The following is a 15,061-nucleotide window of genomic DNA, read 5'->3' as shown; positions in this document are numbered from 1 at the left end:
GTCTGAATTTTACTGGACTGGTAGATTGCCCGTTTAAATACTGAAGTAATGATACTTTCCTCATGGGTCCTTTCGCGTCCGCGGGTGACTGGTGGTATGCTCGGTGTGCTGTGGTCGTCAACCCCGTCCTTGGTAGAGCCTGGGGACGCGATGATCGCGGTGCGGAAGCCTGAATGCTTGGACGCCTGGACATGCTGCTTTTGACCGAAAATGTTAGTCACTGATTGTCAGTCTGAAAGTCTGTTGTTGACTTGGGGCGGACTCCTGGCTGGACGGAAATGGCCGCTTTGCTTGAGCCGATTTGCTCCGTGAATGGAGATAGCAAGGAAAGATTGACGACGTGCAAGACAGCGTAGAACATGGCGTCTCACGGCGGCCCCTCGCAGTGGAGCGCCCCGCGTTGGCAGCCTGCGGCCCGGCCGTCTCGGAAGGCCAATGCGCTCCGTGCCGACCCGGAACAGGGTATCGTTGTATGAGCTGTCGTCGCTGCCCATGGACTGTTCTGGCTCGGGATCCGACATACCAGGAGTGGGGAGCGTTGAGAGATCCGCGGGGATTGTCCACGGGTAGAGAGGACTTGGGGGTGCTGATTCGGTCTGCAGATATGGTACAAAACAACGCTTCGGAGGACGGCTTCGAGGGAGATGGACTGCCGTGAAGCTGCTGCTGCTATGATCGGCCGGAGAGAGAGAGGTGACGTAGAACCCTTGCTATATATATGAGGATTAACTGACGTCATATTTGACGTCATAGCAGACGTCATACTAGGACTTTGACTGACCACGTTATGCTAGGACTTGACTGTCGTCAGGGGATGATCGGATTATGCATGAGTGGCCTTCAGCTTGAAATATGGTCTGGAGACCTCACTTCTTGAGACAGAAATAAAAAGAATTGCATGGCATCAAATGCATTTTCAAAATGTATTTTGAAGATCCCATCCATTCTAAATGTAGTTGAAATGCATTGTGGCAAAAATAAATAATGTAAAATATATTTTGTTTCCATATGGGAGACATGTTGAGATGGGAATCGTTCTCCATGTGTGTATGTCTGTAACTTTTACTAAGATCTTCCAATGGATTCCTTCAACTCAGGTAAACTGTTGATGTTTAGCTTAGTTTTGTTTTGTATAAATGTATTCAATACTACATCTCCAAATATATATGCTTTATTGTAACATGTTGACAGAAAAGAAATAATATCAAACATGAATATTTGTTAAAACAATGGACCAACAAAACATACAGACACAAAGTAATAATGAATGATACACTCACTATGAAACTGTGATGGACAGTCAGTTTTAAAGACATGTTGCATATCAGGGATTGACTGATATGGGGTATTCGAGGCCGATACAGATATTTTCCAGTACGTTTAAATCTCAGTACCTTTAAAGAGGAGAATAGCAAGCGACTTGGACAAGCCTCCAACTGTACTAACACCTCTCCACTGAAACTAATGAAATGATACAGGTTAACTCACCACACCTATTCAATGGGAGGAAAACTCTTGGACACATAGCCATTTAAATGCAGAATTATGTTGCAAAAACCCAACTGGTTAATTAAATGAATAAATAAAGTATGCAAATAAAATAAAATGTCATGTCCGCTTTTCCAGACTCTTTAGCTGTGTTCAGGAGGAACCTACGTCTAGGTTGACTTGAGTAAGAGTAAAAAAGTATCTTGTGAAAAAATTAGCCTACTCGGGGAGTGAGTAACTTTATGAGTAACTAAAGATGCGATTTATTACGGTAACGTTACACGACGCTCTGTTGTCGTTGGTTTTCTTATACTGCTCATTAGAGAATGATTTTTTATTTTTTATTTAACCTTTATTTAAAGAGTGAAGTCTCATTAAGACAGGGGGTCTCATTCTCAAGAGAGAGCTGGTCAGCCAGCAGCAGCGAGACATATCAGGGATTGACACACAGGACATCCAAACAAGGTAGAAACAGCTCACAAAGTGATGAGTAGAAGTGGTCGACAGATTTTAACTGCTAAGTACAAAGCAACTGCCCACAGACGCTAAGTACAAAGCAAACCCCCACAGACACTCTCTCTCTCTTGCTTTTGTAAAAGTCGTTTCAAATGTCTTAGGGAAATTGAGCTGTACAGCTTCAATTCCTGTTGTAACGTGTTCCAGGTTGAGGGGGCAGAGTAGGAGAATCTGAATGATTCAGATCATTTCTAAAACATCTCCACTGAAATCATTATAGTCATGAAACGCTGAAACTGCATTTAAACACCAAAAACTCTCCATTCAAAACCTCTTCTCCTCAGAGTGACGGCTCCAAGTTGAAGCAGCGTGGAGCCCTAATAAGGTGACTATTCAGTGATGGATACAGTCTTCATGCAATATTTCCATAAGGAACTTTAGCAGCGTCCATGTTGTGAGGTCTGGCAGGCAGGACTCACAGCTTCCGTCCGCCAGCGCACGAACTGCAGAGTCTGCCAGCAGGAAACACACAGCTTCAAAACAGGAAACAGAGCTTCAATAGAGAGGCAAAGTGAACGTCACTTCCTGCTTCAGCACTGTACCAGAGATTTTTATCCGCCATTAATTTTCCTATCGACATTTCGTAATATCCTTAGAAAAATAGTTTTACTTCGTCAAACCAAACGGTCCAGCTATATTTAGAATCAGGAGAGACCATAGAACATTTCATTCGGACCAAAACTAAAAAAATTACATACCAAAAAAATATGTATTTAAATCTGAGTGAAATGTTATGTGGTCTCTCCTGTTTCTAAATCTATCTGAACCGTTTGGTTTGAACAAGTAAAACTATTTTTATAAGCATTTTACGAAATGTCCATGGGAAAATAAATGGCGGATAAAAATCTCTGGTACAGTGCTGAAGCAGGAAGTAGGCGGTCACTTTGCCTCTCTATATACTGTTAGTCTGCCAGCAGGAAACACACAGCTTCAATACATTGTTAGTTTGTTTTCAACATGTTATTGTTTTGGTTATGTCACAGAACCATACCATTACTGTACTACAATAATGCTGATAGTAATTGCCACCATGTAAATATAGAATGCTCTGACCTGGAAGTAGATGATGATGATGTGGGAAGAGCACCAGCATCACCAGGATGATCACAGACACACTGACTGGAGCTGCTGCTGATCTCCCATCACCTTCACCTTCACCTTCATCTTCATCAAACTGTTGTGTGCTCTGTCTCTGAGCACCCTGGACAGGACAGTCTGGACTCTCTGTACAAGAAAGAAAGAAAGAAAGAAAGAAGTACTGTATGATAAATTCACAACCCGTTCTCACTGCGACGGCGTCATATAGTGTATCAGCACTCTGTCACACACATGGTGCATTGGATGTAGCACGTCTGGGTACTTGTATTATGGAACACACACGGACACACCTGGTCGGGGTGAGGCAAAGGTCAAGTTACGCTGTGGGGTTGGAGGTTGGTCTTCCTACCTTGGAGACCCTAGCTCTAAGCCCCCCCCCCCCTCCATCATATCCAAACCCTAACCCTAACCAAGTGGCTACCAGTGCCTAAATGTAACCCACCTCCCCCCGTGTGCCTAACCCTAAGAGACTCTTGCCCAATGCTTAAACCTAAGCCCCCTCAATCCCCTTTGCCTCAACCCAACCAGGTGCACAGTGTCCATGAACGTTGATCATATTTGCACACTGCAAGGGTACTGTGCACGTTCCATCCAGTGCACAATGTGCATGACAGAGCGATGATGATACGCGGCCGGGAATGAGAACCTGTTGTAAATTCAATCAACCAATCAACCAACCAATCAATCAATCAATCAATCAATCAATCAATCAATCAGTTATTTTTCTTTTCTTTTAGCCACAACAATTCAACACACTATAACAGGGAGTGGTTATGGTTGTGTGTGTGTGTGTGTGTGTGTGTGTGTGTGTGTGTGTGTGTGTGTGTGTGTGTGTGTGTGTATCTTACCCATTACATGGATGAGTGTGCCGTTGCCGGTGAGCCTCAGGTACGGTGGGGGGTAGAGGACTTCTATCACACAGCGGTAGTTGTCAGTGTCTCTGGGCTTCAGTCCTGACACTGTCAGCTCCACAGCACCCCCTGTCAGCCGGCCATGGCACTCCACCTACACCACATGGTCAGGAAGGAGACGAAGCTTTAACGGTTTAAAGAAAGCCCGAAGACAATAATAACTATAGCAGACAAAAAGTAAAATAACAACAATTAAATGGAACAATAAAATACAAAAACAGAATGAAAGCAAAATAAAAGCTGTTAATAAAACAGATAAAACAGGTAAACAACACATGTATGTCCTCCCACTTCCTCTGCACCTCATTAATACAGTATTCAAATAAGCCCCTCCCACTTCCTCTGCACCTCATTAATACATTATTAAAATAAGCCCCTCCCACTTCCTCCGTACTTCATTAATACAGTATTCAAATAAGCCCCTCCCACTTCATCTGCACCTCATTAATACAGTATTCAAATAAGCCCCTCCCACTTCATCCGCACCTCATTAATACAGTATTCAAATAATCCCCTCCCACGTCCTCTGCACCTCATTAATACACCATTCAAATAAGCCCCTCCCACTTCCTCCGCACCTCATTAATACAGTATTCAAATAAGCCCCTCCCACTTCCTCCGCACCTTATTAATACAGTATTCAAATAAGCCCCTCCCACTTCCTCCACACCTCATTAATACAGTATACAAATAAGCCCCTCCCACTTCATCCACACCTCATTAATACAGTTTTCAAATAAGCCCCTCCCACTTCCTCCACACCTCATTAATACAGTATTTAAATAAGCCCCTCCCACTTCCTCTGCACCTCATTAATACAGTATTCAAATAAGCCCCTCCCACTTCATCCGCACCTCATTAATACAGTATTCAAATCAGCCCCTCCCACTTCCTCCGCACCTCATTAACACATTCACTGCCATTGACGAGATATCTCGGCTTACAAAATCCAACGGTTGACTGCCAATGACGAGATATCTCGGCTTAAAAAATAAAAAATAAAATTTGACGGTGGGACGTGGATCAACGCCCCCCACGTCTCCTATAAAATTATTGGAGCCACCGAACGTGTACAACCCATTCCACCGACCCACTAAGTGGCGACAGTGCTCTCCATTCTAGAAAAAGCCGAGCCAAAACTGCAGGGGAACGCGCGATGAAACCATTCTCATACAGTAAAATGGATTGGCGAAAACGCTTTCGCTTTCGCGCTGATTGCTGGCGGTGGGGAATTGCAAATTTGCATAATAGATTATGGGTGCAACACACTTTGAAACACGCAGCATAAATAAGACCAGAATCGCAAAAGAAACGAGCGAGCCCATCCAGACTTGCCCAGCGGCCGCCAGCAGACAGGAGCAGCAGCAGCAGCAGCAACTCGCTTGTGACACGCCCGCTGCAGCCAAGAAGAACACACACGGAGGGAGGAGTTTGAAGTAGAGGGGTGTTTCCTGCTGTTATGGAGGAAATTACTGTTCAAAACTATTGTTTAGATGTCTGACGTCTTACTGATGCCAAAAATGAATGGTTAAAGTGACTGTTCTATCGAATTTCACAAAAAGCTATTTATCTCAGCTTAAATTTTCAGACGCTGAAACCATGCTGTATTCAAGTGCTAATGCCTACATAACTACTAACTCTACAAACTAACTCTTTTAGACAGAGAAAGCACACATTCTATTAGTTCTTTTGAGATATTTTGTGTTCACAAAATCTTAGCAGAAAAGAATCCTCGGGTCTTGAAAGATGAGCCAGAATCCTCAAAAAAACCCTCTGGCAGAAGCTACCTACAGTAAAAAAAAAATGGCTGGCAGTGAATGTGTTAATACAGTATTCAAATAAGCCCCTCCCACTTCCTCCACACCTCATTAATACAGTATTCAAATAAGCCCCTCCCACTGACGCTGCATGCCCTAACTCTCTGCTTCCTTAGGAAATACATCAATACATGGAACAAATCACACTATCCAAAATCCTCTTTTCTCTCGCCCCGCCCCTCTTTTCTCTTGTCCCGCCCCTCCAGAATAGATCATTTTGTTGCACTTTGTTATTTATTTAAATTAGTTAATCGTTTCCACAAAGGAACAAAGCAGTTTATCTTTGTTATTCATGAAGATAATATGAGTCTATAGTCAATAGACCACGGTCTTGTTGCTGCTGTGCAGAATAAACTTTGTGTAAATCTACTTGTGAGTGCTGCCGTGGTCTATTGACTATAGACTCCTGTTATCTTCATGATCTACTGGGCCGGCACCGTAAGGATTTAAAGACAAGAGTTGAGCGCACCATTTCTTGGACTTGATATCTTTGTTATTCATCCATCTCCCTCCTTCTATCTATCATCCATCCATCTAGGCATCTTTAACCTCTTAAGCATCCTGCCAAATTTGCAAAAAACGCCTATGCAATGCATACCCAAAGTAAATTGAAAGCTGAAAATGGGGGAGCTGGCGTGCTCTGTCGTATGTGCGTCTGTTTGTTTGTTTAAGGTGCTCTTGGTAAGGGAACTAATAATACATATAGTGCCAGAGGCCACTTACTTGTGCAGTGTGGTGGCCTCAAGCGTGTCCAAGGCGACACTCGTTGAGGGAGATAAGAGGAAGGAATAGTAGGAAAGGTGTTCACAGTTTAAAAAGGAGAATTCATGATCAGAAATCCAGCCCTCTTCTTTAGCTACTGTAAGAAAGCTATTCTTGAACCATTTGTAGCTGATGCATAGTTTTGGCCTCTTTTGAAAGGAAACACCTCAGAATTTCTTCCACAACAGTCAGAATTACTCCAACTGCTACTGTCATAGAGTTACAGAGGTTTGACCACATTGAAATAAACGTTTTTTTAGTGTTCGTCTGAATTATTTTGCAAACAGATGCCTGCAGATGACTGTAGCTGGCAGTTATTAGCTGGAAAACACAATGGGGCCATAGCCTGAAGTCTTTCCTAGTTCAGGTCCAAATTTGATAACAATAACACAGAAAATGAGTGTTTTACACGTTTTTCTAATGATATTTTTAGGCGAATTTCAAAAAAGGACATTTGGTATCCACAGTCACATTCCTATGATAAAAACGCTATAACTCTTGAACGCTTCAACGTACAGTCATAATCTTGGGCTCTAATGAAAGGTTACACATAGAGTAACTGAATCCTAAACATATTATGCTGCATTTTCCCCTCTGTGAAACTAAAGTTTGTGCATACAACGGAGTCAGTACAAGTGCTATGGTAGAAAAGCCGTTTTTATTCAGACTAGGGTTGTCAAAAGTATCAACACTGAAGATTTGAAACAGATACTAAGATGTCATAAGAGACATTGTGAAATCATCAATATTGTCAGGCATGGTGACATCATCAGTGATGTCATAATAGGGATTGTGACATCAGTGATGTCATAAATCATGTTATGACATCATATGTTTTGAACTATTGTCTGTAAAAGAGAGCTTGTGAAAAAAAGCTGGAAGAGCTGGAGGGGCTGTGTGTACGTAGCTGTATTTATGAGCCGGGGTCCTGGTGGATTGGCCGGTCGTCTGAAAGTTGGCTGTGGCGGTGTTATGTCTGGATCATTGACATCATTCCACCGGTCAGACCGGTCGTCTGCTGCCAGCAAAACCTCTCTGGGAATGGACAGGGAGCTCCTCCTCACTGTCCGGCTCATCCTCACTGTCCGGCTCCTCCAATCTTGGCTGCTTGACAGGCTCCCACTCCTCATCTTCATCTTCAACAGATGATTGCCTGTTATATGAAAATAAACATCACTTAGTCATTTACAAAACTAGAGAAAACGTTTTTTTTTTTTTTACAGCACACCCTAACATATCAGCTGATCACACAATAACACACACACCCCTTTCCGCTAATGCTCATTTAGTACTGCTAATTGTGAAAGCTAAACTAAACAGTTTTAGTAGCCTGTAGGTCAGAGCCCAAATAGTAACCTGTTGACACACACACACACACACACACACACACACACACACACACACACACACACCCCCACACCCCTAATGCTCATTTAGTACTGCTTGTGAAAGCTAAACTAAACACGTAGTTTTAGTAGGCTGTAGGTCAGAGCCCAAATAGTGACCTGTTGATTGTAATAAACGCACAAATTGCAAGTCAAGATTCACGTCATCTATGTCCCGTCCGGCTGGACATTTAGTATATTTATATAGAAACACCGTAATATAATAAAATACTCACGTGTCCAGTGTAATGTCCTCTCCTTCGCCCTCGCCCAATCTACAAATTGGTCGCTTTCGTTTTCCTCCTCGCAGTCTCTCGTGCTTTGAGAACAAGTTCCAATGGGTCTCCAGTTGTAAAAGAGGTTTTTGACATTATCCCAACTCCACCAAACTCACACCAAACCATAAAACGAGAGAGAACAGTCGAGAAGCAAGCTACAAGCTGGTTTACGCACGGTTACGCACCGACCATCTAATTAGCGCACACGTGTGGAAATATCAGCGTGACTTTACGCAGGTCTTACGCAGCGAGATACAGAGCTTCATGTTGGAAGTGACTCCTTCAGCAAGCACATGGCTTTTTCAGAATTTTAGTGGCTACTCGAACTGTCAATCATTTTCAGCGTCAATTGTAGGCCAAGCATGGTGTCAATCAAACGACGACAAGCTTACCTTTCAAACGGTATGCTGCTTCACTATATACTAAGACAATGGGCGCCAGCAGAGGGCAGGGAAGACGTTTTAATGTGTGGCGGCCCACCTGTGGGCCGTCGGATGCTTTTTAAGAACTTTTAAATTACTTCTTAAAATGTACTTTTGTCGCTTTTATGCATGTGTTATTGTCCACTTTTAAACTAGTTTTGTTCTTACTCATTCAATGTAATGCACTACTCTACTCAGTTACTTAATGTAATGCACTTCTCTACTCAGTTACTTAAATTAATGTAATGCACTACTCTACTCAGTTACTTAATGTAATGCACTACTCTACTCAGTTACTTAACTCATTGAGTGCCAGCCACTTTTGGAGAACGGACGCTCCCAGTGCCAGAGTTTCAGAGCGTTTTCAGTGATTTCTCGAGGCCCACAGAATATTGTGTGATATTACTATGTAAACACTGAACACGCACAAAGAACGATGAGACTCTATTCTATCATCTGCAAAAAAAAGTTTATTGATCCCATTTTCCGTTCTTTAGTTATGAGCCGGAGAAGATAGCTTGATTCATCCAAAAATAGCAATTTTTTTCTAGAAGCTGAGATAATTGGCCTTTTGTGAAATTAATCATTTCAAGCACATCACTGACTCTGAAGCTAATCTTTTCTAATGTAGTCACACCTCAAAAATAATTTCCTTCAATAAAACAGTTTAGGCCAGGGAATTTTGTTTGGCAGAATAATATTTTTAGCTACAACCAGCAGCGCTGGCCCCTGCGTGCGCTGCTGGTTGCAGCTTCTTGCTGGTTTTGATTTGCTGCTGGTGGGTATCGGATATTCTGGCTTGCGTTTGTCAATCCTGTCCTGCTGCCTGGGTCTGTCTGGGTGTTGTGTGTGTGCTGCTCTGCGTGCCCCCTCCCCCCCCCCCCCCCCGCCCCGCCCCGCCTCGCCTCGCCTCAACTGCACACTCCTCCTCCTGTCTGTGGTGGCTCTCTGCTGAGTTTGCTGTGCGCACAGTGAAGGGTGCGGAACAGCCAGGCTTTTTTACAGCGTTCCGCGTGTGTTTGTCACCGGCAACGATGCTTCCAGTTGAGAATAATAACTCCACGGTGTGGATGTGCAGATGTGCTGTCGCAACCGACACAGAGCGGCTCAATTGTGGGAGCAGATTGGCTGCTGCAGGCACAGCTGCAGTAACGTGCTTCAGCATATCGATGCATACGGATGCGATGCGATTTCCGTTTCCATAACGACTTCTTCTTTGTTTTTTCCTTGCCTTTCTGTTATGTGGAGAGCACTGTCGCCACCTAAGGGTTCTGTAAAATAGGTTATAGACCTCCAATAGCTACAATAGTTGTACCAGAGATGTATCAGGGATTGATCCACGTCCCACCGTCAAAAAACGCAATTGACGACAACCGTCGTCATTGGCACTCTACGTCAGTATTTGAATTGACGACAGCTGTCGTCATTGGCATTCAATGAGTTAATGTAATGCACTTCTCTACTCAGTTAGTTAATGTAATGCACTTCTCTACTCAGTTAGTTAATGTAATGCACTTCTCTACTCAGTTAATTTCTTTTGGATATTTGGATTCCTATCGAATGGCAATAAGTGCGTTTCAGGAGATTGTCACAACTGAAAGGCATACTGTGTGCGGATAATCAGTGTCTTATGTTTGGAAATGGGCTTCATAGACATGTAGAAAATAGGCAACATGTGCTTTAGCTTTTGTTTTGCAAACAATTCTTCTTTTAACCTATTTCCTCTTGATTGCTTTTCCTACTTTTATCTCCTCATAATATTCCTGTTTTATTCCCTCTTTGTAAACACTGCTTTTAGACAAGTTCTTTATCAAATCAAGTTATATCTGTGGATGCATCCCTCCACCCGGTGCCTCACCTCTCCTTCCTCTGGGCCTCTCTCTCCCCGCTCGGGGAAGTTGATGTTAGAGGTGCAGAGTTCCTGGGAGTCGTGGAGGCCTTTCAGCAGCAAGACACGCAGCTCCTCCAGGACGGGGTAGGGGTAGGCGGGCCGGGCCTGGGGCGTGGAGGGGGGCTGGGCGGGGAAGGCGGGCCGGGCCTGGGGCGTGGAAGGGGGCTGGGCCGGGAAGGCGGGCCGGGGGCGTGGAGGGGGGCTAGGCGGGGAAGGCGGGCTGGGGTCGCATGAAACACTGGAGGCGAGCCGTGCCGTTGTTGCTCACCACACTGTAGGACTGCATCACCTTCACGGCTGACAGAGAGGAGGGGAAGAGTTTAGGTATTCACATTATTCCTAGACCTACGTTTCCCATGATTCTCAGCACTTGCCGGTTGTCAACTTCCTGTTTACATTTTTTTCACTAGCAAGGACGTGCGCACCCCTGTCAAAAAGTGGGAACGTTTGGCTTATTTCATCCGAAATGGCTAAAAATAGTAATGCTGGGTGGTTGCATAGCGGCGATATTTTACAAAAATGAGGGGAATGTCAATTCACTCGTACTGTACGGGCTTATTTTAGCCGAAATGGCAAAAAATAGTATGTGGTTGCATAGTGGCCGCTTTTGTTTTGAAGGCTAAACGTCCAAACTGGAACTCTTATTATTTGGTCATTGAACGTAGCTTTAGCGGTCTCTCTCTTTCAAGATTCAAGATATTGTCAATCCGTTCAATTATGCACGTGTGAAATTATTGTGCTGGGGGGCATCATTACAAGACATAGGTAGGTACAAAGTCACAACAATTATTACGATTATTTTCAGTCTCTTTCGCTATGAGCGGTCCTAGGCGGAAACAGGCAACCGGCAGCTGGAAACAGGGAGGGAGGGTGTCATGGAAGCGCCCACTGTCTCACCAGGAAACTCATGAATAGGGCTGTATCACCTTCACGCTGATAGAGAGGAGGGGAGGAGTTTAGGTAGGGCTGTATCACCTTCACGCTGACAGAGAGAAGGGGAGGAGTTTAGGTAGGGCTGTATCACCTTCACGCTGACAGAGAGGAGGGGAGGAGTTTAGGTAGGGCTGTATCACCTTCACGCTGACAGAGAGGAGGGGAGGAGTTTAGGTAGGGCTGTATCACCTTCATGACAGAGAGGAGGGGAGGAGTTTAGGTAGAGCTGTATCACCTTCATGGCTGACAGAGAGGAGGGGAGGAGTTTAGGTAGGGCTGCATCACCTTCATGCTGACAGAGAGGAGGGGAGGAGTTTAGGTAGGGCTGCATCACCTTCATGCTGACAGAGAGGAGGGGAGGAGTTTAGGTAGGGCTGTATCACCTTCATGCTGACAGAGAGGGGAGGAGTTTAGGTAGGGCTGCATCACCTTCATGCTGACAGAGAGGAGGGGAGGAGTTTAGGTAGGGCTGCATCACCTTCACGCTGACAGAGAGGAGGGGAGGAGTTTAGGTAGGGCTGCATCACCTTCACGCTGACAGAGAGGAGGGGAGGAGTTTAGGTAGGGCTGTATCACCTTCATGCTGACAGAGAGGAGGGGAGGAGTTTAGGTAGGGCTGCATCACCTTCATGCTGACAGAGAGGAGGGGAGGAGTTTAGGTAGGGCTGTATCACCTTCATGCTGACAGAGAGGGGAGGAGTTTAGGTAGGGCTGTATCACCTTCACACTGACAGAGAGGAGGGGAGGAGTTTAGGTAGGGCTGTATCACCTTCACGGCTGACAGAGAGGAAGGGAGGAGTTTAGGTAGGGCTGCATCACCTTCATGCTGACAGAGAGGAGGGGAGGAGTTTAGGTAGGGCTGTATCACCTTCACGCTGACAGAGAGGAGGGGAGGAGTTTAGGTAGGGCTGTATCACCTTCATGCTGACAGAGAGGAGGGGAGGAGTTTAGGTAGGGCTGCATCACCTTCATGCTGACAGAGAGGAGGGGAGGAGTTTAGGTAGGGCTGCATCACCTTCATGCTGACAGAGAGGAGGGGAGGAGGCTGGCATGTGGCCTTGTGCCACATCATGCCAGGGCACAAAGGCAATTGCTCTGACATCGTGAAGAGCGATTTTTCTGAAATGTGTGTTAAAATGATTCAATCACACATCCTTTGCATAGGGCAGGGTATATTAAACTGAGACCACTGATGCTTATAAAGCAACTGACAGTAGGCAGGCTGGTAGCAGGGCACAGGTGGCCTTAGGGATCTCAGGGCATCACGGCCAGAGAATTCCCACTCTAGCCAGCATGCAGGTAACTACATTAATGCAGGAAATGCAAAGCCATAATGACAGAGGGAAAAAGATGAGACTGTTGAGAATATCAATGTTCTTCAGACATGTTATAAAATGACTATGAAAAGCTCTATACGGCTAAAATGACAATATATTTCCTTTCCATACACCTCCATGGCGTCCGCCATTTTGTGAAAATGTCACACAAGACACGTCACGAGTCGTGATCGCAAAGCTTTCAGAAAATGTCCATGTCGTGAAAACACCACATGAGGGGGCCGTTCAAGTGGACTTCTGTCATATTCACGGTAAACACGATCCCACTTTAAGAGCCCATTAGGCCTACTCCTTACACATTAGGCCTACTCTACACCAGGGGTTCCATTAGGCCTACTCCTTACACCAGGGGTTCCATTAGGCCTACTCCTTACACCAGGGGTTCCATTAGGCCTACTCCTTACACCAGGGGTTCCATTAGGCCTACTCCTTACACCAGGGGTTCCATTAGGCCTACTCCTTACACCAGGGGTTCCATTAGGTCTACTCCTTACACCAGGGGTTCCATTAGGCCTACTCCTTACACCAGGGGTTCCATTAGGCCTACTCCTTACACCAGGGGTTCCATTAGGCCTACTCCTTACACCAGGGGTTCCATTAGGCCTACTCCTTACACCAGGGGTTCCATTAGGCCTACTCCTTACACCAGGGGTTCATCACGGTAAACACGATCCCACTTTAAGAGCCCATTAGGCCTACTCCTTACACCAGGGGTTCCATTAGGCCTACTCCTTACACCAGGGGTTCCCACCCTTTTTTCACATGATGTGACCCAACTTTGAAGTCAGAAAATAAAAACTAGGACATTCAAGTTTCGGTACATCGGTAATATCATCAGTGACATCATCAATGACATCATCAATGATGTCACATGTAACAGTATGCTGACTTCTTTCCTCAGAATTCTAACTTTTTTCTCAGAATTGTGGCATAACGTAAAGGTAAAGTCCCACTGATTGTCACACACCTGTGCAAAATTTGTTCTCTGCATTTGACCCATCCCCTGGGGGGAGCGGTGAGCGGCAGCAGTGCCGCGCTCGGGAATCATATGGTGATCTAACCCCCCAATTCCAACCGTTTGATGCTGATTAAAATCAGAATGCTGACTTTTTCCCCTCAGAATTCTGACTTTAATCTGAGAATTCTGAGTTTAATTTCAGAATTCTGACTTTTTTCCCCTCCAGAATTCTGACATTAAAGTCAGAATTCTTATTTCTAACCTTATTTTCATAATTCTGACTTTATTCTCAGAATCCTGACTTAAACTCAGAACTCAAATACATGTTTCACATATGGCCCAAATCCTCTTTGTTAGTAAAAAAAAAAAAGGGGTCGGCAACCTTTTTGAGATGAAGTGCCATTTTCAAATTTGCTTGTCAATCAGTCAATCAGCCACACAAAGATTAATGACTCACACATCACAATGTAAATCTCCAACAGATGTGTAATATTATTCCATCCAAAATCAGGCCATTTAAGGGCGCCTGTTTGGAGGGAGGGGAACTGGTTGGAATAGCATGAACCTCCCATGTGCTATGTCCTACCGGTGAAGCTTCCCCTGTCAGGTGAAAAGAAGCTGGCTAACTGCCCATGTCTCGGAGGAAGCATGGAGCCAGTTTCGGCTCTCCCCAGATCGGAGTAGCAACCAGGATAAATAAATTAAAATTAGCACTAATAGGGGATACAAATTTGATAAAAAATCGGGAAAGTCTGACATTCACATTGATTTGCTAGAAAAATCAACACTGTGTCACTAGGTTGACTCTACAGTAGAGTAGTAAGGATTTTCAACATTTTGATGAATCAAAACAACCACAATCCAAGTCAGAAACACAACAGCATACTACAGTATGCTGTGAGCCTGTTAGAATTCAAAATCCTTAGTACCAACACTTAACTATCCTGTACTCTAATGTACTGTACTGTACTGTTCTGTACTCTAATGTTCTGTACTGTTCTGTACTGTACTGTACTGTTCTGTACTGTTCTGTACTCTAATGTACTGTACTGTTCTGTATAGTCAACCTAGCTAGTGACATCATCTAGCAGTGCCCTTGGTGGTGAAAAGCTGAAACATCTCAACAGTCACGAACAGCATTTGAAACATGTTTCACTATTCATTTTCAAGGAGCTGTCCATCAGCACCACACACAAATCACACACTAAAACCAAAGTGAGGGGCTGTCTGCAATTAACAAATACCGGACCACCAGAAGTAATCGC

At 44.6% G+C, this 15,061-nt stretch overlaps 1 protein-coding gene across 1 annotated transcript; it reads right to left on the bottom strand.

The window, feature by feature from the left end:
- Positions 1-1,168: 1,168 nt before the first annotated feature.
- On the bottom strand, positions 1,169-10,770 carry cd28 (CD28 molecule; the record flags this gene model as incomplete). Its single annotated transcript, XM_083663694.1, has 4 exons — positions 1,169-2,456; positions 3,058-3,228; positions 3,951-4,107; positions 10,536-10,770. Coding segments are annotated over 4 exons (682 nt in total), but the record flags the coding sequence as incomplete, so codon positions are not given.
- Positions 10,771-15,061: the final 4,291 nt, after the last annotated feature.

The sequence above is a fragment of the Poromitra crassiceps genome (genome assembly GCF_964638095.1).
Source record: "Poromitra crassiceps genome assembly, contig: HAP1_SCAFFOLD_299, whole genome shotgun sequence".
Taxonomy (NCBI): domain Eukaryota; kingdom Metazoa; phylum Chordata; class Actinopteri; order Beryciformes; family Melamphaidae; genus Poromitra; species Poromitra crassiceps.
This window is presented reverse-complemented; position numbering and strand designations above follow the sequence as displayed.